Below are 27,811 nucleotides of genomic sequence, written 5' to 3'. Positions count from 1 at the left end.
TAACCAAAAGATTGTTTTGATCAAATCAAAGAGAAATTAAGAAACTAACAATTGAAAAAACATAATCCAAAAGTAATCCTTTCAAGTCAGTGCATTTATTGTGCCAAAGAAAGTTTGTCTAAATCAAGTGGAGAAATAAAAGAGAAAGTGGGAGATCAAATATATAGCAAAATTGCACATAATTCCACCGTTGTGTGCACAAGGTTCAAAGATTTTTGTTTGGGCTAGTTCATCTAGTTTAAATCTTAGCAGCCATCGCTGAAAACTCCTATGGTGCCCTCGCTCCTTGCTTCCACCCCTACATCCGCTTCCAATTCCAACCTTAAACTCTACTATAGTGCCCTTGAGAATAGTTTATGGTAACCAAGTACAGTGGCAGTTATATCAGTTTTGACGGTGAGCAAATAGAATTACAAGTGCATAACCTCAGTTGATAACTGACAATAAGAGCTTAATCACCCAACTAGACAACACCTATCCAAGGTCTCACGGGATACATAATACATCTAAACCTAATTGCCCATGGAATTTGAACTATCTGTTTTGTTTCATAGGATACTGAACAGTATGCACCAGTCTTCTAAAATCATGTCATTACAAAGAAATAGGGGTATCATCACATCTTGTAAATTCTTTAGTATCATGCAACTTTGGAAACCATTGGGAACTACTTTCACAAGAGTTTGAATTCGAAAAACTGAACATACAAAATTATGATCAATATCAGTGAGAAAGAAAGAAAAAACTAGGGTAAATTACACTCACCTCTTCTGAGGTTTCTGACAAATATAGAGACATTCCCTGTAGTTTGAATAATTACACAAACTTCCCCTGTTTTTACCTGACATTGTCAAGATTCTCTCATTCCGTCATTTTGGCACAAATGATGTTACCCTTGTTTTGGAGCACGAAAAGACGATAATAACCTTTGTACCCTAAATTCCTAATTCACTATCGATTCTGATTTCGATCTATTTTGTGAGAGAGAGAGAGAGAGAGAGAGACGAAATCTTTGAAGAAGACCGATCGGTGTGAACAAACGACGAAGAAGCTTTAGATTTTGGTTCGATCATCGTTGCCAGTGCAAAATGTGAAAGAGATTGATCAGTGAGAAGTTGGTTTTAGGGCTTCCAGGAAAGATTTTAAACCTTTTATATTTTGACCCATTTGTTTTCTAGAGTAACAGTTCATCTAGCTCATATTTGTTTTGATTTTGGAACTTTGGATTTGTAGTCCCTTTTGGATTTGTATGCCTTTACGAACAGATGAGCAGTCTGGCTGGGAGATGTTGGGTGATTGGTCGTCCATGGGGATGTATTGCCAGACATCCAGCCAAGCCATTTTTTTTTTTTACATGATCAGCATTTTTTTTTTTTTTTTTTTTGTCTTCATTTTGTTATGATTTTTTATTTTATGCTATTATGATTGTATTATATGAACTTTTATTTATGTTTGTTATGAACATGGGGATTTGGTTTTGGAAGAGGCAGAACTTCTTTTGGAAGAGGTATTTCAGCTGATAATACACATTTAAGCATCTTTTATTTTCTTTCCCTTTACCTTTGCCTTTGCCTTTGCATTTTCTTTTCTTTTCTTTTTTTTTTTTTGACTAAAGTATTTATGTACTAATTTTGGTTTGCAATTTATGTACTAACTTTGGTTTGCAACTCAAGATATTCCAAGAGGGAGCCTTCAATGCCTACTCAGTGTGTGACACAAGTCACAAAAACATAAGGTTAGTGCAGATAACTTCACTTTAGATTTTAGATTTTATATACATGATACAGATTCAAGACTAAGTTGTTGTTGTTTGTTTTTTTTTTTTTTTTTTGTTGTTGTTGGTTTGTTTCTTGCAGATAACTTCACTACTTAATGATGGTTTTTGAGTACATATGTGGGACAATGAACAAGTATAGAATATATAGCTAGTGCATAGTGCTTATAAGATGATGCACCCACTTTTGGTTTTTTATTGTGAGCATCTTGATCATACTTTTGTAACTATGATGTAATGATAGATGAGGAGCATAGTGCTTAACTATGAGATAGTGATTGCTTCTTTTTTGGAGATGTGAATCTTTTGTAACTCTTTTGGAATTTAACTGTCAACTAACTATGAAACATCAAATGTAACTATGAAGCATTGATATTTGAACTTGCTTATATATGTCTTAAGCACTCATAATTGGGACACATTTTAGGATTTGCCATGCTTTCATTCCAAGGAAAAACTAATACAAGCTTGTTGTCTTACACTTAAATAGAACAGGGTTTACATATTTCATTACACAAAAACTAGCACAAGTTTAACCCATAGAACAAGCTTTACATATGATAAATAGGTTACTTCATAATGGCAACAAGCAGGGCAAACAAAATTATGACTAAATTTATGATCATTAGTAGCTTCATATATCCTTCGTTATCTTCAAGTACTTGCAGTCTTGTATGCACATCCTTGAAATTGCCTTGAGGTAGTGGCCTTTGAACAATATCAATACTTTCATCAGTTGAGTTAACAGGCTTGCACCAATCCCAGAATTTGCATTTTCTTTTTGTACAAGCATAGTACAACTTTCCTTTGTTGTTATTTCTTTCAGATTGTGTCACCTTGATAGCTGCCTTTTGACCACAAAAACATGTTTTGTTTCTATATTTCAATATGTTGCTTTCATTGCTTGATGATGCCATATCACTATACCTGTGCATGCATACAATATATACATATACATAAAAATAAAAATACATAGTTCACCAAAAAAAAAATACACAGAAATAAGAGAGAAGAAGAGTGAGAGCTCACATGAAATCTTCATCCATGTCAAGCAAGGTTATAGAGAGAGAGACTTTGGAGGGACAGTTAACAGGTGCTAGAAATTGGAAGCAAATAGTTGGAAGTATTTTGGGCATTTGCATGTTTATTGTGACTGATGTCACTGTTTTTGTTACTTTATTAACGTCATTCTAATAGGAAGCGGGAATCTGTGTATTATTTTCAAAAGTAGAGGAGATTAGTGTTATTTTTGAAACTATAGGGGAGGTCCCTATAATTAAGGTAAACTCAAGGGAGGTCAGTGTAATTTACCCAAAAAAACTATGAAAGAGGATATTTGGATCACTTCAAACAATCATCAAGATAAAGCTACAATATGTTTTGTCCAGAACCTGAATATCTAATAAATATCCTATCTCAATGATAAGCTTTTCATATTAGCTCTCACATATTGACATACAAGCCTTGCTCCTAATGCTCACAAAACTCTCAACTGCAACACACATACAACTGAGATAGTTCTTCATACATGATCAAGTACTCCATGAATGACGAAAATTACTACCTCCAACAGGACACTGAAAAGGTCAAAGATAGTCAAGATGGTGGACCATGAGTTTGTATGTGCAAGGACTCCATAGCAGTGTTCACTACAATTACCACAATTTGCACAACAAAAGTACAGAAAAATTATAGAACAGATGGGTACTTTGCTAACCCCCTTAACTTTCCCCTTCTTTCCCATCATTTCCCATCCTCTATGCACCTTTTCACCCCACTCCCACAATTAACAACCTCCCCATCTCATCCACCGCCTCTATTTTCTCTTCTAAAATATAATCTCTTTCAACATGCAACCCTCTTTCATAGACCACCTCCACTTGTCACTGATCACGGCCCACCCATTTCTCTCCACCCTTCCTTTTCACGGCCTCTACTGTAAACCATTGCCACTTGTCATCTCTTACAACCAACCCCCTTCCCTTTTGGTTTTCCTTCCCTCGCTTGCCCTCCACTATAAACTCCCCATTTCCCTTTCCTGCTATTCCCTCTACTAATGGTGCAAACACACCACCTGACCTCTTCCACTAACCCCAGAAATTCACAGCCTTTTTGCTTCTCTAACGATGCATACCCACTATAACTTCTATATTTTCATCCGATGTGAAGTTGGTTTTTGAAATGAATGGGTGTTGGGATGGCGATGGTTTTTGGGTTTGGGTTTGGGTTTGGGTTTGGGTTTGGGTTTGGGCACTAAAGTAGGAATTTTTTTAGGAACTAAAACAAGAAAACTTAGAGTCTGTTTGGTTGTATTTTCAAATTAGTTTTCAACATGTAAACTCGCGCTTCACGTTTGGATAGAACACTCAAAATACATTTCCGCGTGTGAATTCAAATTATAGTATGAAAACCTGTTTGGCAGGTTGTATCTCTACTTTCAACGCTTGTGCATTCTTCCATGTCCTTCTATGTCGTCTCCATCGTCTCTGAAATATTCCATCGTCTCCGAAATATTCACGTGAAGCTCATCTCTGTATCAAACATCAGTCCTTTATATTGATCACGGGTAGGCTTCTCTATCAAACATCAGTACTTCAGATTCATCACAGGTACTTCAAATTCATCACGGGTGGGCTTCACAGAGAAGACTGATTTTATAAATAATGAATCCACCCAACCCGCTCTATACTGGTATCATCTTTCACAAATCGAGTTCCTTACAATTTGTGCGTTGTGGAAGATTCTTATTACGGGCAACGAAACAACGACAATTGTGACGTAAAAGAACTCACAAATTTATTTACATATTTTGTTATACGAAAATGATTTGAAAAATTCATCTCTAATTTTATTTTATTTTTCTTTCAGGTCAAATTTATGAAATTTATTGTCGAATCCGACGAAGAAACAGTGCTACATTAAGTCAGTATACACATTCCATCACCGGCGATAATTATTCAATTCCCACTAATCTGGTAAATATATCCTTCAACTGCAAACGATTTTATACGAGTCGAAATCAGTTCTCAAATATTTTCTGAGAAGTGTAAGGGACTATTTTTTTTATTTTAAGATGTTTTCTATTTTCCTGAACTGTTTCACCTTTTGCGAAGAAGAATAGCAGTAAGCTGCTAAATCGATTTGAATCTGTTATATATAAATAATTTTTGAGAAGTTAAAATCAGTTCCCAAATGGTTTCTCATAATTTGTGGACGCCTATTTCTCATTTCAGATCGGTTGTTGTTTTCAATTGTGAGCTGTTTGAACCTTCTGCAAGAAAAGAACTTGTGAACAACTTGAGTCGGTGTACCTGGACACCCGGTCGGTCGTTCCCGGGGTCATCCGGCCGATCGACCTACCCATCCCTTTTTCAACTACATTCACTGGTTTATTTACTGGTTTTTTTCCTACTTCATTTTCTACCGGTCCCATTTTCCTTACATCTTTTTTACTGGTTTTCTCCTACCATTCAAAGATAATGTTACCTGATTTTTTTACCTGATTTTTTTTATTAGTTGTGGTTATATTTCTGCTATTTAAATTGAAGTAATCTGTTACGCTATTTTTTTCCTTTAAATAATATCATCTGTTTTTTTTTATTTGTGTTCTTTTTGAAATCATTTTGCTCTGTTATGATCTGTTTGTCTTGTATATCTACCCTAGACTAGTTTAAATTTCATTTGTATGTTTATAGATGGATGAAAATAATTCTGATGACAACCAAGAAACAAAAATGTGGACGGCCAGAAGTGAAACAAAATTAATAAATATGTTGAGAGATGAGGTTAGAAAAAATCAAACAATTGGCCGTACTACTTCGTGGACAATTAGGCATTGGAATCATTATGCAAATCAGTTGCACAATCTGTATGGATTTCGGTATACAGCAACACAGGTGCGCCAAAAATATCAGCGATTGAAAGCTGATTATCAGACATTTAAGCGACTCCAGGCACAGACTGGTCTGGGATGGGATCCAATTGTAGGCACTGTTGTTGCACCTGATGAATTTTGGGATAAGGTTGTTCATTAATCTGTACTATTAAATAATTTTAATTTAAAGATTTCATGATACATACAGTGCTTAATTCTTTATTTGTATTTGTTGTAGGCCAACAGAAATGTGAAGAAGTTTAGGACAAAAGGATTTGAATATTTTCAAGAAATGGTAGAAATTGTTGAAAATTGTTGTGCCACAGGGACCTTATCTCGTGCATCCACACAAGGAGCCCTTGGCTCAGAAGAAGAAGATGACATGTTAAATAAATTTTGGAACCCTGATGTTGGTGGGAGTAATGCTGGTGGTAGTAACGCTGCTGAGGCAATTCCTGTTGACTTATTTGGGGATGAGTACATGGATCCAGCAAAGGGCAAAAGTCACAAGAGGGGCCCTACAACCAGCCAGACTGACAGTGGTCGTTCTAAAAAGTCACGGTCAAGTGGGTTTGATGATGTGTGCGCAGCTTTCACATCCTATGTACAAGCAAAAACAGGACATTCACGTGCACGAGAAAATAAGACAGAGGCTATAAGTGCAGGTGGTGATGATTACTCTCTTGATGCATGTCAAGATGCATTACTAGAGCTTGGGGACATACCACCAGTGCAGTACATTAAGGCACTGACACTGTTCAAGGATAAGGAATGGCAAAGGTTTTTTATGCGCATTCCTACCCATTTGCGCCTACCCATGATCCTCGCTTTGCAGTGAAGTCAGAAGCTTTTCATTGATTGCGTTATCAAATCTCCCTGTCTGAACTAAAAAATGATTTCATTATTCCTTACTTGGTTTTTTTTTTTTCTTTTTCCTTCCATGATATCCTCTTCCCTTTCCTACCTTCGTATGTTTTTTTTTTTTTGAACTTTTAAGTAATTTATGTTTTCTTATCTATTATGTTGTGTTATGACAATATGAGCACGTATTAAATAAATTTTGTCCTTCTATGAATTTTAGTGTACACTGAAAAATAACTACGTCCGACTATTCATATACTTCCTTTTTAATTCTATTTCACCATTAATGGTATGTGTTACAGCATTAATGACATATTTTATAATTATGGTTTTACTGTGATGTAGACAAAACCATATGTCATCCGACAGAGAAAATAATTCAATGGAGATCTCATCAAACGAGGATGAGGTTACTGATGATTTTATGGATTTTTTGATGATTGCTTGCATGCATGACCAAATCAACGCCTCAAGTACTCGCCGACCGCAGCGAACGTTTCCATTCAAAGGTGATGATTACATCTTCGGCCTATTAACTGGCCATCCAGAAACAATGATGAACATTATGTGAATGGATGCACAAACATTCATTTTATTGAAAGACACTTTACTCCACAATGGCTTTATCGATATTGAGCATATGCATATAAGTGTCGAGGAATCGCTTGGAATTTTTTTATACACTTTTGCACAAAATGATCGTCATCGACTATTGGCAGATAGATTTCAGCACTCCACGGAAACAATTTGTCGGCATATAAAAATTATTATGTGGGCATTGTGCAAGCTTGCATCAACGGTTATCAGGCCACGTAACCAAGACGACACACCGGCAAAAATTTTAAATCACAGGAGGTTTTTTCCCTGGTTCAAGGTATGAACAATATGACTATCCTGTAAGTTGTACATATCAATAGCGTATGTGAAATAAATATTATTTCCTTTTTAATTATAAAAGTAATATCGAAGTTTGTTTTGCTTTTAGTGTCAAATAAATATCTGTCAATTAGGATTGTGTCGGTGCTATTGATGGCACGTTGGTCGATGCATGGGTCCCCACTTCAAGACAAAATACATTCCGCGGTCGGAAATCAACGGTATCGCAAAACGTACTCGCAGCTTGCGACTTCGATATGTTGTTCACATTTATTAATTCTGGATGGGAAGGTAGCGCTCACGACAACGCTATTTTGATTGACTCTATTACACGAGCTGATCTACAGTTCCCACACCCACCCAATGGTAACTGTCCGCAAATAACATATGGTGCACTTTTTTTTTTGTGTGCACATATCAATTGACAGAACTGTATATTCATTATTTACATATAGGTAAGTACTATTTAGTTGATGCTGGTTTCACAAACATGCCTGGATTTCTTGCCCCATTTCGGTCTCAACGATATCACTTGCAAGAGTTTCGTGGCCGTCATTATTCAGGACCAAAGGAATTGTTTAACCATCGACATTCGTCATTACGCAATGTCATAGAAAGAACATTTGGTGTTCTGAAGAAGCGCTTCCCAATATTGCGGTCCATGCCAAATTACAAGTCTACAAGACAAGGGCCTCTCGTGATTGCATGTTGTGTAGTGCACAATTGGATCCGTTTGCATGCAGCTATGGACCCATTATTTATGGAAGCTGATAATGAAATGGCTGCAGAAGCAGAAGCAGACGAGCTTGTTGGAAACCAAGCTGACTACGTTGACATGTCACAACATGGGTTAACGTATCAATCGAACGTTCGGGATGCAATTGCTACTGCTATGTGGCAAAATCATGTTGGCCACGGATAGAAAAGGAATGTCAACAAGGCAACTCAATATCGTACTGAGTACTGGTTTTAAATGTGTAATTATTTTATTACTTTCAGTCATTATGTAATGTGGTGGGTCATCGGTGGTGGTAGGTGGTAGGAGGTGGGTGGTGGTGAGTGGTGGTGGGTGGTTGGTGGTGAGTGGTGGTGGGTGGTAGGCGGTGGTGAGTGGCAGGTGGGTGGTGGGTGGTGGTGAGTGGTGGTGGTGGGTGGTAGGAGGTGGGTGGTGGCGAGTGGTGGTGGGTGGTAGGTGGTGGGTGGTGGCGAGTGGTGGTAGGTGGTGGGTGGTGGTGGCAGGTGGATGGTGAGTGGTGGTGGGTGGTAGGAGGTGGGTGGTGGGTGGTAGGAGGTGGGTGGTGGGTGGTAGGTGGTGGGTCGTGGTGGGAGGTGGATGGTGAGTGGTGGTGGTGGTTGGTGGCAGGTGGGTGGTGGGTGGTAGGTGGTGGTGGGTGGTGAGTGGTGGTGGGTGGTAGGAGGTGGGTGGTGGTGAATGGTGGTGAGTGGTGGTGGGTGGTAGGTGGTGGGTGGTAGGTGGGTGGTGGTAGGTCTTGGGTGGTGGGTGAAGTAATGTAATAAAGGTTTCATAATGACTGAAATTAATAAAATAATTACAATTTATTATTTTCAATTTTGTGAAAAAATATTTGTACATGACATATTCGTGGTTTTGACTTTTTGTTAAATAGTAAACAATTTGAAAGTTTTGTTATTAATTTGGTTTATCAATTTAATTTTTTTTTCTTTTTACACCTTATTTTTTAAAAATTTTGTTCATATTAACTTTTTTTTTTCCTTTTACTTAAAAAAAAAAGGTTTATTATTTACTTGAAACTTGTTTTATTTCATTTTACAACATTAATTTCATTTTTTGTATTAATTGATACAGACAAATTATTTTTTATTTGTTTAATTTTTATTCATTTCATTGAAATGAATGATTTGTTAGACATTTATTTTGTTCACATATATTCAATTTTCTACGCCCATAATTTTTCCGTTTGCCGAATCTTTTCGTAAATATTGTCAGAACATTGTAACTTGTTTTAAAATGATTAAAAAAAAAAACACTTGTTATTCATGACATGAATACAGAAGTTTACAACAAAGTAACAAAATAAAAGAAGTACAACAAAATAAGAAAATAAATAACCAAAAAAAAAATTGAAAAAAAAAACATGTAGCCACTACATCTGTTTCACCATTTAAATTGATTTTTGAACAAGTTAAGCATCATTATCAGGTGGTGTTGGCGGTGGAGGGTAATAGTGATGGTACAGCTGAGTGACTCGATGGTCAATCTGATCAATGTGGTTCCTTGTCACTTCATCATGTCTCCCTGAGTCTATACGAAACTCGCTAAATTGTTGAATTAGTGAGTTTTGAGCAGCGGCAAATTCATCGAACCGAGTACCCAATGTATTGAGCTGATTAGTCATTTGTTGTTCCCATTGTACGCGCTGATTGTACCGTTCTTGTTCCACAGCCAAATAATCAGTCCAGTAATGGGGTTGTTCATTTGGTGGCATGGCATTGTCATTGGGTTCTTCCTCATCGAGTATTGGCTCATTTTCAATATTAATAGAGCTCATCAAAATGTCAGTACCACCACCTCGGGTCAGTATGTACTCAGAAATTGGTGAAATGACTATGACATATTGTTCCCCTTCAAGGTTGACATCATGCGCTTTGAAAATTGTGGTTAACAAAACTCCATAAGGCAGTGACCGACCAGACAGAGTATCGAGTTTTGCAATCATCATTTCTTTGAGTAATATGAAGCATAAATTTAATTTCTGTCCAGTTTCAAAACAGTATAACAAATAAACATTAAAACATGAAACACTATCATAATGGCCTTTTTTGGGACTGACATTTTCAACTATCCATCGATGAAGAATACGAAGGTGGGGTTTTAAATGTTTGGCTAGTAAATTAGTGCCGCTAAATTTGTTGTCACAATTGTGGTATAGATCTGAGTGACATCACCAAACATTCGTTCTAAGGCAGACTCATTTTGAAAATAGCATTGTAAATCTCCTGTTTGAACTCCAATAATTTGTGCGAAAGCACGGAGAGTGAGTGTGATTGTTTTCCCTTTCACATAGGAGGTCAGACTGAACGGTTCATTTTGTTGGTCACCAGCTATCAAGTGAACATAAAATAATCGTACAATACGGGGATATACCTTATTTGGTAAATTAGTTAAAGGTAGCCATCCCATTGTATCTAATTTACCAACTAAGAACGGGTCATATTGAGAAGGTAGTCTTACATTTCTCCCCGTAACAATTGGTCGATTAATAAAATGTGAATAGGCTTGTTCATGATGATACGATAAAAAATCATTATTTAAATTGTCATGATGTTGTTGCTGTGGTTGATGTTGTTGTACATGGTTTGAGGATTCACCACGTTCGGGTCTGACTCGTTTTGTTCTTGGCATGATAGCTGCAACAGTGAAAGAAGAATATATAAAAAATATATATTAAAACATGAATTGAGAAAAATGTATGGAAACTATATCGAAAATAGTATGATGTACGAAAATGTATAGAAAATATATCAAAAATAATATAATGTTAGTGTAAAAAAATGGAACACATATGATGGGACAGATATGAAAAACATGAACAGATCGGCAGCCACAAAACTGATCGACTGGGATGGGATGACCGGCCGGATGACCACCCAGTTTACCGTGTCGAAGGCTACTGCTCCTCTTCTTCTTCGAAAGCTACTGGTGTTTTAATACCAAAGGTAGTCTGAATAAAATACGAGATGCGAAGGTAATACGAAACTAACCTGTAATTGAAATTAATGTTCTTGATGGAGCTGAGACCACTCGACGATGAAGTTGAAATCTTCCTTCAGCAGAATCAAAGACGGTGAAGATGGTGTGGTTAAAAGAATGGTTTATCAGAATTTATAACAAGGCTGAAGCTTGGTTTTTTATTTTTTATTTTTATATTTTAATTTGTTATGTATTATTTTTTTATAATATTAATAATGTTTTTCAGAAAAGTGCATGTGAACTGATATACACAGCTATGATGTCCCTTTTCTTTTGGCTCAGTATATAGGTAGTAGGTTCATGAAATTACTAAATTACCCTTTATATTTTGTTCACTTCCCATGTAAATAGAGAGGGACAAAATAGTAAATTTATAGGTGAATTCAATTATATGAGCGTGCTGATGGTCCTTCAATAATGGTCTGATTTGTACTCATTTCCTAATAAATTAATAACGTGTAATAAATGAGAAAAAAAATTGATAATATTTTATAAAGTTTACGATATGATTTGTATTTTAATCTATTAAACTTAGTGTATTCATGTTAATTTTTATTAATATGTATTTTTAAAAGTTATTGACTTCAACAAAATTTAAAAACAAAAATTAAAAATGTATTGTACAAGATGTTTGTACAGGCGTAAAAAATGAATCGATATAAAAATTTAATTGACACAAAATAATTGACAGATTTATTTTAAAATGGAAAAATAATTTGAAAAAAAAAATTATTCAACAAAAATTACTGAAAAAAATTAATTCAAAAAAAAAAAAATTTTAATTTCAGTATTTTAAATGTAGTTTGGTTATTACTGTTGATAAAAAATACGGATATCGATATAAGAGTTGTGTACACTCAACATAAATTATTGATTGAATTAAATTTTGAAAACTATTTTGAAAACACATTACCAAACAAATTTTCTTATTTCACATGTCACATCAAACTTTCAAAACATAATTCAAAATACATATTCAAAACACATTTCAATACTCTATTTAAAAACCATAACCAAACAATTTTTTTACACTCAAATCATAATTCCACAACACACAAACTCAAAATACAACTCATATTCTCAAATCACATTTACAAAACTCTACCAAACGCTACCTTAATTTTTTTAAGGACCAAAGTGTGACACTTAATTTTTGAAAATCCAAAACTACCCATTAACAGTAGCGAGAGTTGGTAAATGGACAAAAGTGAGAAACCAAAAATAGTTTAAGGACCAAAGTAGAAATATCTTTTTTGAAGGAGCAACATGAGAAATGACCCATACTTTCGGTGGTGAAAGTGTAATTTATTCTTTTATGGAATTATTTTCACAAAGTGGCTGCTCTGAGAACAACATTTGCTCACACTTACTACATACACTTAAATTAAACACAACTGCAGTAGTAGTGGGAATAGAATTAAAATAAAAATAGAAATATAAAAATATCATGGTGGTTGCTATATCCACATTCAAAGATGACATGATAATGCCATTGCCACACTTAGTTTAAAGACGGTATGCTTCCCCTCTCTTGGTTTATTTGCTGTCCTGTAACTTGTTTAATCTTAATCTTGGCTAAAATTTTGTTTCTCATATATCCTAAAAATTCAGCCGCGGCATTCTAATTGATAGAGATACAATAGAGTGGATAGAACAAGGAATGCATCTGTGAGATCCTCAATCATCTTCATATCCTAAATGGGGTCAATTTTAACTATGTTTGAGTGATTTTTCTTTGTGTCCATAAGCATTATGAGTATGAATATATAACCATTAAACAACAATAGAGGAACAAAGAAATTTCCATTTTTACCATAGTAAGAAAGCATCACAACCTTGTAATCATCAGTGGTCGAATCGTAACCTAATCCACACAGATTATACGCATTGACTGCATCGAGGGCAAAAGGGGATTCGGGTATTTTCTTCGATTCTCCAGTCGATGGATTTAGCAAATACTTGTCGAAATCTGATTCATTGAGAGCTAAAACCAAGCCATTGCAAGAACCCAGAATCCCGGACCACACGTCGTACGATTCATCTTCAACTGATGGGAAAGTATGCTCTGTTGCGACGGGAATTTGGGCAGAGTAGTCGACGGAGAAGAGAGTCCGAAAGTCGGAGATGAGAATGAGTCGATTGGGCATTTTGTTGGTGGTTTGAGTGAAGTGGGTTTGGGCGAAGTGGGGATCGGAGATTAGGGAGTACCATGAATGAGATACAGATTTGAATCGGCAAAGAGACTTGACTGGTAATCGACAGAGTACCTCGCCGATGAGCTCTTGGGGAAGGATTGGAGAATCGGACCTTGTCGCCTTCATAGTTCACACTTAAGGGATATCATAAGGAGTTTTTTCTGTGCTGATTAGGGTTCCTTATGAATCCCATGGATACGTCAAAACTGACCCTAATATTCTGCCAAAAATTTTTATGAAATGAGTCACATGGATTAAGCGTAAGACCACACCATGTGAGTCAAGTCTCAAATTCACGTTAAATATTTAATAAAATTTTTAAAACCTTTAACATTTTTTTTTGTAAATTTATTCTCTTATAACCAGTTTTGATGTTGGTAGAAAACTTTCAAATCTATTCAGCTGGTTTGGATTCCAAGATTCGCTTTGTTGAAAATTAAAATTTTTTATTTTTTTATTGAATTTTTTTAATTTTTTAATTTTTAAATACACCTAATATAAATATATTTTAAAAATATAATATTTGTAAAAAAAATATACTAAATACCAAAAATACAAAAATAAAAATAAAAATTCAGTATATTTTTCATATTTTTATGTATTTAATATTTTTTTACAAATATTTTACTCTATAGATATATTCAAGTAAGGTGCATCTAAAAAAGTAAAAAAATTACTTAATATTTTAAAATATTCACTAAAAATAAAAAATATAAAAAATAAAAATAATTAATTTTCAAAAAATTAAAACCAAACAAATTAATCTATGTTTAAACGAATAATAGATGAGAAGTCAGCCGATTTAACCTGGCCTGTCAACCCTCTTTAACAAATGATGTTATGTTTTTATGATTTTTATGCTTTGTATGTTAAAAGAAATATATTTATTTAGTAATAATATCAACTATTTATTAAATATGAAATTTTTATTTTATTTTAATAATAAAACATATTAAAAAAAATTGAATTCAAATATGGTCTAAAATAATAATAAAAATACTCTAAAATAGTTTTTTTTTTTTTTTTTAAAAAACATTAAAAAGTAAAGTCCAAACTGTCAAATTGATCTGCATCTATTTGGTTAACTCATATGGTCTGATCAATCCACATCAACTAACAAAGCGTACAAATACTGATTAATTTTTTTCAAATCACCAAAATTCGAACAAATAAGAGATGAGAGGTCACCCGATCTAACTCGATCCCCTAGCACCCCTAGTGGTCATGGATGCCAATAAAAATATAGGTAAATTACATTTTTCTCTCTTTTATGTTTGATTATTTTTTTCAATTTTTTTTTTAATTTTAACCCTTCATGTTTTAATTTTTCCTTATTTACTCTAAAATCTAATTTATGTCCAAAATTAGATAAAAATGACATATTGATAGTTATATGGTATAATAATATTTTATTACATATATCTCATACCTCTAACATAAATCTAAATTCTAATATAATAATATATATTTTTTGGTGAATAAAAAAAAAGTTAACTTATATTATATGAAATTTAACAAAGCATTTTCTGTCTAATTTGAACAAAAGTTAACTTTTAAAGTAAATTGACAAACATTTAAAACATGAAGGGCCAAAATGAAAATAAAATAAAATAAAATAAAAAAAATTCAAAGGTTAAAGTGAAAAAATTGAACAAACATAAATGAGGAAAACTGTAATTTCAAAAATAATTTATTTGACTAAATTACGCTATGTTGCCCTTTCTCACTTTGGATCTTAAACTATTTTTTTTCCACTTTAACCTTTAATATTTGAATTTTTTTCAAATTTACATAGAAATGGGTGATTTTACTCTTTGCTCCTCTTAAAGTATTTTTTTTTTCCACTTATATTATTAATGTTTGTAATTTTTCTTAATTTATTCTTAAAACAAAGTACTATCCAGTTTTGAATAGAAAAATGTCACTTTAGTATCCATGTTGCATAAAAATAAATTATATTAAAATTTTATTGAGTTTTTGAATTTTTTTTGAATAAATAGAAACAAGTTTGACAAAAATAAAGATTAAAAAATATATTTTTGAATTTTCAAAAAATATTTTGTTTACATAAAAGAGAAGTCTTCACCAAAATAGTTTTTGAATTTAAAGAAAAAAAAGAAAAGATTATAAAAAGGGAAAGACTATCATATGCACCTTATAACTATAGAAGAAAATAATATAATCTCATACTTTTTGAATCATAACTATATAAAAAAAAAAAAAAAAAAAATCATAACCAAATCCAAATGAGACATAACTAAAGATTTCAAAATAATATCATAATTAAAAAAGAAAATTAATCATAAATAAAAAAAAATGACATAACTAAATATATATATATATATATATATAATGTGTAGGATAGAATTCTACTTATAAAAATTCAACCAAACATATAGGTGCTTTGGTGTAAAAGAAGGATGATCATAGTAAATGTGAGACAACGAAGGAACGTGACGAAAGAGGCAACGAAGATGGAGAGTAGTGGTGGAGATGAGTCCGGATCCTCTACCGCGTTTCTCTACGGTGCCCCAAAACGACATCATTTTGGGGCAAAATTTCAAAAAAAAAAAAAAAAAGACGCAAAAACACAAAATCAAAGAAGAGAAAGCAACCCAGACTCAATTAAGCTTTTGAACCCTAACCCCTCTTCAAAATTCCCTTCCTCTCCCTCCACTTCGGCTGCCGTCCCACCGTTGTGGTTTCATCTTCCTTCGCCACCAAACAATTCTTCACCCACCACAACGACTTCGCATTCGCCAACCGACATAAGTCCCTCTCAAGCAAGCATCTCGGCTACAACGACACCACCATCGAATTCAACCCTTACGGCGATCTCTAGCGCAACCTCCGTCGCATCACCACCATCCAAATCTTCTCCTCTGCCAGCCTCCACCACCGTTCCGACATCTGAATCGAGGAAATTCAATTTCTCGCCAGAAAGATGTTTTGAGCCTTAAGTGGGGAAACCCAGAAGGTGAATCTGAAATTTGTGTTCTATGAGTTGGTTATGAATGTGATAATGAGGATCTCTGAAGATTGTGTTCAACATTTTTCATTAGAAGATTGTGTTCTTCTCCTCTCTCTCTCTCTCTCTCTCTCTCTCTCTCTTCCTCTGCTTTCTTCTTCCCCTCTTTCTCTTCTCTGATTCTGTGTTTTTGCGTCTTTTTTTTTTTTTTTTTAATTTTGCCTCAAAACGACGTCGTTTTGGGGCGCCGTAGGGATAGCCGCAGGAAAACGCGACAGAGGATTCGGACTCGGTGGAGGTTAGTGTAGAAAAGGACGATAAAGGAGTAATGGAAGTTTTACGGTGATTTTTGAAGAGCAAAAGAGATGGAAGTTGAAATTTGGATTTGGATTTTGGAGATTTGGCTTTGACACTTTTGTAAGTCACTTCATAAAATAACTCTTAAAATTGAACATCAATTGATTTTTGGAATAAACTGAGAAAATGATCCCACATGACCAGTTATTTATCGCTTTTAAATTATCTTTAATGATGGTTATACGTTTTTCTATAATAAGTTAAAAAGGTGAATTTATAAGTTACTTCACAAAACAACTCTTAAAATTGAACATCAATTGATTTTTGGAATAAAGTGAGAAAATGACCCCACATGATTAGTTATTATTGCTTTTAAATTATCTTTAATGATGCTAGATCTCATATGGCGGAAAGTTTGATAAATTAAAATTTAACACTTGTGAGGTACATCATTAAAAGTGATTTTTTATTAAAAAAAAAAAGAATACTTGAGACACCTGATTTATCACCCTTAATTATGTGTTGACAAGTGTCAAATTTACATCATTAGATGTGATTTTTAGAAGAAAAAATGCTGGAGACACCTAATTTATCACACTTAAAGACTACCCTAATGATGTTTTGACAAGTGTCAAATTTTAGTTTATCAAATATTTCATCATGTGGATCTAACCTCAATATCACATCATTAAAAATCATTTAAAAGTGATAAATTAAGTGAATGTAGCATTATTATTTTTCGGGTGATAAATTAAGTCTCACAACCATATTTTTTTATTAGAGTATCTCTAATCACTTCATCAAATTTGAAATTTGATGAAAAGTGTCAAATGAAATGCTCTAACCTTTTCACCAAAGTCATATTAGAGGCAAAATCAAAACTTTCATCAAATGAAAGGAGCCAGACATCCTCCTGGATGTCCCCGGATGTCCACCAAGAGCAATTTTGACAGTTTTTTTTTGTTCATGTCTAGACGACCTTCAAGACATTCGTCACGACCCTAAACCCGCCCCTATGAGTTTAGCATCGTAACCACCCAGTAATCCGTGATTACCAAAGGCTTCCTTGACAGTAATACCAATAATACAGAATAAGGGGCTGGCGGAAGCCAAACAGTAAATAGAAGATGCCCAATGAGCTGTGAAAATCTGAAATGCAAAAGACCTTTATGGACTAGTCCACATTCATAACCATAAGCATATATACATATATCAGATATACATAACATACAGGTTAAGGATCCAATCCCTTCACCATAATTGTACAATCAAAGGTCTCAAGCATTTATTACAAAACAGAGACAAAATGGTGAATCTGAGACACCCCAAAACAGCCTTGGCTTGAATGGACTCGGAACCTCGAAGTGAGGCACGATGGTTGGCTTGACAAAATAAGAGCTTAACTTGATGCTTCTAGCTTCGGTCCGGTGCCTGGCCACCTACATACATATATAAACAGTGAGTTAAAACCCAGTGAATAACAAATACGTAAAGGGGTTAAGAATGAATGTCATTTCATTAATTAAAATAGTTAGTTGCATCAGTAAATCAGTTATTCAATTAGTGGTTCATATTTCATGCCATATCAGTCATTTAGAAATCATAACGGTCATACGTGGTACGTCCAATAGCAAAACAGTACAGTATGTCTTATTAGACCGAACAATCAGTTGATGGCCATCAAAACAGTAAACAGTAGTAGTTCTAAACATTGGAACTGACAGAGATCTCTGTAACAATAGCAGTAACAGTACAATAATAATAAGTTGTTATGGATGCCACGAGTACAGTTTACAAATAGGACAAACATTCATTCAGTAAACAATGTTACTTCAAAAAGCAATACAGTCAATCGTTCAGAAAATAATTAGAATTGAACATATCTTTACAACATTGTTACTCACAGAGTACTGGGCTATTGGCAGGCTAATCAGCGTCCTCGGATGCCAACCCTACAGTTGTAGAACGAACACACACTAAATTACACACTCAGGATTATATAACTTAGCCCCTAGATGGCTTGGTGTGGTTCTATAACTTTATCCTTATTAAGATGCCTTACCTTAAACATGGCCTAGGAATGCCTAGGATAGAATGAGGATGCAAAAATGTATTTTAAAACACTTTTCAAAATTTGCTAAAAATAGGGGTCGCGCTCGAGCGGACATACAGACAAAGAGGCTCCGCTCGAGCGTGAATTCCCTCGCTCGAGCGGACTTCAAACTCATGAAAAAGTACTGGTTGCACGTTTTTCACGCTCGATGGACGCTCGACCCACGATCAAGTGTGAGACTCAGACCCTCGCTCGAGCACAGATTACCTCGCTCGAGCGGACTGCAAAAACACACGAACTTCTGGGCATACGTATTTCACGCTCGAGCGTGACCCTCGACGCTCGAACGTGAAGTCCTCCGCTCGAGCGTGGATCAAAAATCTGCATTGATCCCCAAGCACAAAACTTCAACCTCTAAAGCTTCAAATTCAATTTTTCTGGGCTAATTTTCTGGAAAACACTTAGAAACCCATAATACAACATGTTTCAAAGATCATTTTATAAAATCAAAGCCCAAAAGTATGACAATTGAACACAATATCAATTAAAACTTGAAGAACAATGCAAGAACATAACATGCATGAGTTCTTATGACTCTAATGCTTCAAAGCATGACCAAATGCAAGATTGAACTCTAAAACATGGTGAATTTTTGGACTATAACTAAAATATGAACATGCATGTAAGAATTTCATGAAAACAACCTCAAAATTCCATGATATGGACATGCATGCATGAATTCACTCTCAAATCCACACTTTAAGCTAATCTTAACTCTAATCACTAATTCTCCATGAACCATGCATGTAACAACTCAAATTCATGATGAAGATGGTGAATTTCCTACCTTATGTCTTGAATTCCAAGTATGGAAGTCTAATTTTGCAAATCTTCTTCAATCCTCTAATTTTCCAACCAACTCTTGATGAAATCAAGTTTTCTTCCAACTCTCTAGCTCTCTCACGGTTTTGGTCTTGGAGATGGATGAGATGATGTATCAAATGCATAAATTAAGTCCCAAATAATGTTTTAGAAAATGGCCCACTCAATGGCAAAACATGTAATTAACTAGGCTCAATTAATTTAACATTAATAATTCTAATTTAATTATTCCAAATTGAATTTTAATTAAGCCTACCATAAAATCATATAAATCATAATTAGCATATAACACTAATCAATTTCTGAATCGGTCGCCGATAAGCCTTTCAATTTGCAGTTCAAAATTAAAACATGAACAGATCATTCAATGACAAACAGATAGAAATGCAATTAAAGCAACATACTCATGCAATCAGTTCAGGATTTCATCTTAATCCATTACTTATCATGCTTAATCACAGTTTAACACTAATCAGAGGTGAGGGTTGTCACAATATCCTCTCAGATTTCATGTCTGAACGTTCTCTCAAACAACTGAAAATGTAAAAAAAAAAATAATAAAAATTTTAATTTTAGTATTAGAATGAAATGTATCAAATCAAATTTTTTATCAAAATTTTACTTAAATTTAAGAGTTAATTACACTTTTACCCCCTAAACTATCACCATTTTGTTTGTGTAGTCCTTAAACTATTAATTTTGTCTTGTTGGTCCCTAAACTATCACATTTTGGTTTTGTTTAGTCCAATGGTAGATGACATCCAAATTGTTAATGGCAAAGGTGAAAATGTGCCCTGCACGTGAGATTCAAAACTGGTAAAGGGGTAAAACAAACTTTTCACCTATATATGTTGCCAGTCATCCGGCCGAACTTCCGGCCAGACGTTAGACCGGTCAACTGCAAATTTATTTATTTATTTATTTTCTACATCTTAGGCATTTTTTTTAACATTAGTTAATCACAACAGAACTTTAATACGATATTGAACTTGTTTCATAAACAAAAACACATCAACCACCAAATAATTAAAATCACAAAAACTAATCCACAAAAGCAACCAAGAACCACCAACCGCTACTCCACATATTTTAAACAATGTAATCATCATTTGCATTCATGAAAATATTATAGTTGATTACACAAAAGTAACAGCACTTTGTAACTAAAACTAAATAAAGTTTTTTAAGTTTTGCCTCTAATTATCATTATTACATCCCAAAAACTAGATAATATACAGACATCATGAATGCACACAAAATAGGTAATGTCACACAAAATATATTAAGATTTATTGTGTTGACCCTTTCTTCCTTGATGTGCTACCCTTAATTGGAGCTGGCCTTTTGAGTAGATGGATTGACATCAAGGTGCAAGTGTTCTTGGTCTCCCACCCATTAGGCCTTCAATGTTGAGCATTGCAGTTGGTGGTGGCCTCTTTGGACTTGGGTCTTGAATGTTGAACATTATAGCTGGGGATGGCCTCCTTGGAGTTGGACCTTGAGAGTTGAAAACTGCAACTGGTGGTGGCCTCTTTGGAGTTGGAGTTGGACCTTGAGAGTTGAAAGCTACAACTGGTGGTGGCCTCCTTGGAATTGGACCTTGAGAGTTGAATGGTGGTGGCCTCCTATGCATAGGACCTTGAGGGTTGAATAGTGTAGGTGATGCTTGTGGAGGTGTCATAGGTGGAGGCCCTTGATTGTTATTCCTCTGTTACAAACACCAACAAATTTGACTTGAGGACAACATTGGGAAAAAAATTAATTTAAACAAAATAGAGGTTGTGTTTTGAAGAACTTACTAAAGATTGCGGGTGTGTTTAGTTTGCTTTTGAGAGAGTGATTTTCAAAAAAAAAAATTGGGAAGAGAGTTTAGAAATTTTTTTAGTTTCTTTGGTTATATATTTTGAAAGTAGTTTTAGAGTTTAGGAGTTTGAGATGATTTAATATTTTATTGTAATTAAGTAGATGTTTGTGAGAGAAAAAGTGATTGAGAACGAGATAGGAGAGATAAAAAATGATTGATTGATGTGTAAGAGAGAGAAAATGATTTTGAAATTTTTTTAAGAAAAACCACAAACCAAACAAAATTTTGGAATTTTTTTTTAAAAATAACTCTCTCAAAAACAAACTAATCAAGCCCTACATCTCTGTCTTGTAAGTCCTAGTGTTGTGGTCATTTTGTCCACATTTTCGACAGTTGAGATTCTTGTGAAACTTCCTTAACTTGGAAGGATTTTTAGAGATATCTATTTTTTATATTTTTTATTAGAGTATCTCTAATCCAACATCAGATATTTTATCAAATTTGAAATTTGATGAAAAGTGTCAAATGAAACGCTCCAACCCTTTCACTAAGAGCATGTTTGTTTTGAGGGATAAAGGTGTGGGATTGGATTATAAATCTCACCGGACTAATAGTCCATTGTTTGTTTGAAAAATTTTACTTCGGACTAATAGTCCCCCCGGACTATTAGTCCCACAAATATGGGACTATCCTATCCCATGGGGGGAGGTGGGATAGAAACCATGGGATTGGTATCCCATGGGATTATTTTGTGAAATATCTATTTTACCCTCCATGCTATTACTTAGTAAACAATTAGAAAATGGTAAAATAGTCATTTGGATATTTATAAATTATTTTTTTAGTGTTGTTAATTTAAAATTATATATTAAATAAAAAAATTTAAATTATAAATTATAAATTTAATTTAATTAAAAATAATAAATTAACAATTATGGCCTTATAAATTAAATTTTTTTAGTGTTTTAAAAAATTAAATTTACATATTAAATAAAATTATTTTTTAGTGTTGTTAATTTAAAATTATATATTAAATAAAAAATATAAATTATAAATTTAATTTATTTAAAAATAATAAATTATAATTATGGCCTTATAAATTAATTTTTTTTAGTGTTGTTGAAAATTTAATTTATATATTAAATAAAATTATTTTTTATTGTCGTTAATTTAAAATTATATATTAAATAGAAAATATAAATTATAAATTTAATTTAATTGAAAATAATAAATTAAAAATTATGGCCTTATAAATTAAATTTTTTTAGTGTTGTTAAATTATAAATTATAGATTACAAATTTAAAATTATATATTAAATAAAAATTATAAATTACAAGGATAAAATAGTCTTTTAAACATTTATCCTTCTCTATAATATCCCAAACAAACATGAGATTCAATAGAATAGTCCAATCTAAACTTCTAATCCCATGACTAAACAAACATATGATATAAATTTAGTCCAACCAAATAGTCCCGGGACAATGTATCCCAAGACTAATAGTCTGATGGATTATAATCCCCATTATCCAATCCATCTAAACAAACACACCCTAAAGATATATTAAATAAAGACAAAATCAAAATTTTCATTAAATAAAAGGAGTCTTTCATCTTTTATTAAATATAAATTTACCATTGAGTGTCGTCCGAATATTCCCAAATGTCTACCAAAAACAATTTTGATGAATTTTTATTCACACCCGAATGACTTTTAAGATCCTGTCAAATTTTATGTCCGAACGTGCCCTCAAATAAGCAAAAATGTAAAAAAAAAAATCTAATTTTAGTATTAGAATAAAAGGTATCAAGTCAAATTTTTTATCAAAATTTTACTTAAATTTGAAATTTTTTAACTTGCAATTTGTCTTAGCATCCATGACCACCATAGAAAATTCTACCATGTGTATGAATAAGAATGAAAAATACACATAGCCCTGAAGTGTGTGTGAACGATGAAGGCGACCAGGTCCGATTTTCCAATCCTACCCCAAGAGCTCATCGCCGAGATACTCTGTCGATTACCAGTCAAGTCTCTTTCGCGATTCAAATCCGTATCTCATTCATGGTGCTCCCTAATCTCCAATCCCCATTTCGCGCAAACCCACTTCACTCAAACCACCAACAAAATGCCCGATCGACTCATTCTCATCTCCGACTCTCACATTCTCTTCTCCGTCGACTACTCTGTCGACTCTCCAGTCGCTACAGAGATCCATTTCCCATCAGTTGAAGATGAATCGTACGATGTGTGGGCCGAGATTCTGGGTTCTTGCAATGGCTTGGTTTTAGCTCTCAATGAATCAGATGTTGCCATGTATTTGCTAAACCCATCTACTCGAGAATCTAAGAAGATACCCGAATCTCCTTTTGCCCTCAATTCAGTCAATGCGTGTAATCTGTGTGGATTAGGGTATGATTCGATGAGTGACGATTTCAAAATTGTGATGCTTTCTTACTATGGTGGCGGTGTTGATGAGGAACCTGGAGCTACTACTGAAACCAACACCATTGTAAGTGTGTATTCATTGAAATCTTATTCTTGGAGGAAGATTCAAGGTTCCTCTTATCTTCATTGTGCTAGTGATCCATCTGGGGTTTATCTAAATGGTTGTATTCATTGGCTAGCTCAGAGGAGTTCGGATTATATTTCTGTGATTGTTGCTTTTGATTTGGGGAATGAAGTTTTTCGGGAATTTTTGCCACCGCCTTTCGTTAATAATGCTGTGTTGCCGTGGTTTTATCCAGCAGTTCTTGGAGGGTATCTTTGTTTACCGGCTTTTACTGATGTTTGGGTGATGAAGGAGTACGGGAAAAAGGAGTCTTGGACTAAATTTAGTATTTGTAAGCGTGAAGACATCCCTAGGATTGACGTGGTGTGTTTATTGGAAGATGGTGAGTTTTTGTTGTCAAGGGATGAAGAGCAATTGGTTGTATACAATTCGAAAGACGAAACATCAAGGGATATGGTGGTTTGTGGCATTCCAGGTAGCTTTACATCTGGGGGCACCTATGTGGAGAGCCTCATCTCTCCTGAACGCATCCACGGGATTGGGAGGCAATGTGAAGCGTGTGAAAGAATGAAAAGGTATTATCAACTATATTGGTAAAAATGGAAATGTCTTTGTTGGTTCCCTCTATTGTTGTTTAATGTTTATATATTCATACTCTTAAACTTAATGCTACACTTAATGCTTATGGACAAAAAGAAAAATCACTCAAACATAGCGAAATTGACACCATTTAGGATATGAAGATGATTGTGGATCTCACATATGCATTTCTTGTACTATCTACTCTATTGCATTTCTATCAATTAGAATGCCATGCCTGGATTTTTAGGATATATGATAAACAAAATTTTAATGAAGATTGAGATTGTACAAGTTGCAGGACAGCAAATAAACCAAGAGAGGGGAAGCATGCCATTTTTAAACTAAGTATGGCGATGGTATTATCTAGTCATCTTTGAGCATTGTCTAGTCATCTTTGAATGTTAAGATAGCAACCACCATGATGAGTTACATAAATACTAATATATTGTTCATTGTTTTATTTTTTTATTTATTTTATTCCCACTACTACTGCAATTGTGTTTAATTAAAGTGTATGTAGAAGTGTGTGCAAATGTTCTCAGAGCAGCCACTTTGTGAAAATGATTATATAAAAGAGTAAATTACACTTTCACCTCCTAAAGTATGGTTAATTTCTCATATTGGTCCTTTAAAAAAGATTTTTCCATTTTGATCTTGAAACTGTTTTCCATAGAGGTGGGATGGGATGGGATGGGATGGTGGAGGTTGTTAATTGTGGGGGTGGGGTATGGGAGGGGAGGTGGTTGGTTGTGGGTGAGTAAAAAGGTGCATAGAGGAGGGGAAATGATGGGAAAGAAGGGGAAAGTGAAGGGGGTTAGGGAAGCACCAATCCGTACTATAATTTTTTTTGTACTTTTGTTGTGCAAGTTGTGATAATTGTATTGAACACAGCTATGGAGTCCTTATACATACAAACTAATGATCCACCATCTTGACTATCTTTTACCTATTCAGAGTCCTATTGGAGGTAATAATTTTCGTCATTCATGTAGTACTTGATCATGTATGAAGGACTTTCTCAGTAGTATGTGTGTTGCAGTTGAGAATTTTGTGAGCATTGGGAGCAAGGCTTGAATGTAAAGAAGTGAGAGATAATATGAAAGGCTTGTCATTGAGATAGAATATTTTATTAGATATTCAGGTTCTGGATAAAACACCTTGTAGTTTTATTTTGATGGTTATTTGAAGTGGTCCACATATCCTCTTTTATTGTTTTTTTCTTTTTTTCTCATCCCACAATCCCTTGCCTCCACAAGGGGGATAAAATTTCTCACTGATATCGATCATAATTTTTTATGTTTAGTTTCCCAAATTCAAACTCTTGTGAAAATAGTTCCCAGTGGTTTCCGAAGTTGCATGATACTAAAGAATTAGAGATGTATCGTTCTTTTAAGCCTAGAACTTAAAAGATTCAATGATACCCCTATTTCTTTGTGATGACATGATTTTAGAGGACTGATGCATATTGTTAAATATCCTGTGAAACAAAACAGATAGTTCAAATACTATGGGCAATTAGGTTCAGATATATGATGTATCCCATGAGACCTTGGATAGCTGTAGTGTAGTTGGGTGATTAAACTCTTATTGTCAATTATCTACATCTACCCAGGTTGTGTACTTGCAATTCTGTTCACTCATTGTCAAAACTGATATACCTGCCACCACACTCAGTTACCAAAAACTGATATACTTGCAATTCTGCCCTATAGAAGAGTTTAAAGTTGGGATTGGGAGTGGAGGTAGGGGTGGAAGCGAGAAGCAAGGCCCCCATAGGAGTTTCTTGCTACTAAGGTTTAAACTAGATGAACTAACCACAAACCAAAATCTTTGAGCCTTGTGCACACAACGGTGGAATTATGTGCAATCTTGCTATATATTTGATCTCCAACTCTACTCTTTTATTTCTCCATTTGATTTAGATGAACTTTCTGTGGCACAATAATTGTACTGACTTTAAAGGATTACTTTTGGATTATGTTTTTTCAATTGTTAGTTTCTTCATTTCTCTTTGATCAAAACAATCTTTTGGTTAGGATTCTCCAAGTAATGGTTGAAACCTATGAAGCTGGGACTTGTCAATCATCCACGAACAAAGAAAGTTCAAGCTCAAGCAACATTGAGGCTCCGACTTCAAGTTCTGGCGGAGATCGTGCCTCCCTTTCAATATGCTTGCATTTTCTCAAATTTATCCAAATGGTAGAAGGGCCATTTTATGAGAAGGCCTTGAGGATGTTTCAGGATCCATTGTGGAGGAAACTATTCATCAATATGGCTTGTGAAAAGAAGATGTTTTAGGTAGAGAGCCTTCAGTGAGGGATATCTATTGTTCAATCATGTTGGGTTTTTCTGTCACGCTGTTCTAGCTGTTAATCTAGTGAACTTGGTTGATGATGTCACAATTTTGTATTGTTGAATCCTAAATGATGCTTTGTTTCCCATTTTTGTGTTGTTTTACTTGTGCCTTGGACCCAACTGACCCATTTGGTTCTATCATGTTGGTTTTTTCTGTCATGCTGTTCTGGCGGGTTAATCTAGTTGACTTGGTTGATGATGGCACGATTTTGTATTGTTGAATCCTATATGATCCGTTGTTTCCCATTTGTGTTGTTTAACTTGTGCCTTGGACACAACTAACCTTTTTGTAGGCATATACCTCCCCAGTTTTCTGAATCGTAGATATGCTAAAGTTTAATGATGTATTTAGGTAAATTTATACCAGAAATGTGACACTGGTTGTACTTTAGTCATCACTGATGATGGCTCATTTGATGTCAAGAGGAGTGATGAGCATTGAGCTTTCCATTATACACGTACACCTATGCATGATTTCCTGTGCTATAAATTTCACTTTTTCCCCTTGTAGTTTGGTGTCAATGTGCACATAATCCCCGTGATTTTAAAATAAAAATTTCACTTTTTTCCCCTTGTAGTTTGGTGTCAATGTGCACATAATCCCTGTGATTTTAAAATAAATAGGTAGCGTCCACCGGCAAACCAGTTAACAACTTAAGCAAAAGGACTAAAATTCTCATCTACTTAAGTAGCCTATCTTTTTTTTTTCTCTTTTTTTTTAAGACAATTTACTTTCTTTTGTTTTTTGTTTTTAGACAATTTACCCTCACATCATGTGTTTTACTCTATATGCGAATTAAGCTCGTAATATTTAAAATAAGCACATAACTCCCTTATACCCTACGTATCTCACACTTGCTATTAATTTCATCAAAATGTCCTGTGGTGCATAATGTCATTATTTCCAAATGATGAGAAAGTACATGGACCAAACCATATGGGCAAAAAGTAAATTTTTTCCAATATATAACCACAAGATGGATTTATTTATCTATTTTTTTCCAACTCCTATGTAGATTTATACAATAAACTTCATACTTCAT

The 27,811-nt window shown here is 34.2% G+C and overlaps 2 protein-coding genes across 2 annotated transcripts; one reads left to right on the top strand and one right to left on the bottom strand.

Moving 5' to 3' along the window:
* Window positions 1-2,195: 2,195 nt before the first annotated feature.
* LOC114268907 (F-box/kelch-repeat protein At3g06240) lies at window positions 2,196-13,652 on the bottom strand. The gene is made up of 2 exons (XM_082877424.1): window positions 12,932-13,652; window positions 2,196-2,701 (listed from the first exon to the last, which is right to left on the bottom strand). The coding sequence occupies exons 1-2, from the start codon at window positions 13,437-13,439 to the stop codon at window positions 2,658-2,660; spliced, it is 552 nt and encodes a 183-aa protein (XP_082733550.1). The 5' UTR covers window positions 13,440-13,652; the 3' UTR covers window positions 2,196-2,657.
* Window positions 13,653-23,114: 9,462 nt separating this feature from the next.
* Window positions 23,115-26,972, top strand: LOC114268910 (F-box/kelch-repeat protein At3g06240). The gene is made up of 2 exons (XM_028210147.2): window positions 23,115-24,406; window positions 26,450-26,972. Exons 1-2 carry the CDS (start codon window positions 23,274-23,276, stop codon window positions 26,709-26,711), a joined length of 1,395 nt encoding a protein of 464 aa, XP_028065948.2. The 5' UTR covers window positions 23,115-23,273; the 3' UTR covers window positions 26,712-26,972.
* Window positions 26,973-27,811: the final 839 nt, after the last annotated feature.

Source organism: Camellia sinensis, chromosome 7, assembly GCF_055761805.1.
Source record: "Camellia sinensis isolate YWXY chromosome 7, ASM5576180v1, whole genome shotgun sequence".
Classification (NCBI taxonomy): domain Eukaryota; kingdom Viridiplantae; phylum Streptophyta; class Magnoliopsida; order Ericales; family Theaceae; genus Camellia; species Camellia sinensis.
Note: the sequence above shows the minus strand (reverse complement) of the source record. Positions and strands in the feature narration are given on the sequence as shown.

Coding starts and splice junctions, on each gene's coding strand:
- LOC114268907 (XM_082877424.1), bottom strand. CDS start 13,439: ATGAAGGCGACAAGGTCCGATTCTCCAATCCTTCCCCAAGAGCTCATC. Junction 2,702..12,931: donor TGTGATGCTTTCTTACTATG/GTAAAAATGGAA, acceptor ATGCATGCACAG/GTATAGTGATATGGCATCAT.
- LOC114268910 (XM_028210147.2), top strand. CDS start 23,274: ATGAAGGCGACCAGGTCCGATTTTCCAATCCTACCCCAAGAGCTCATC. Junction 24,407..26,449: donor GCGTGTGAAAGAATGAAAAG/GTATTATCAACT, acceptor TCTTTTGGTTAG/GATTCTCCAAGTAATGGTTG.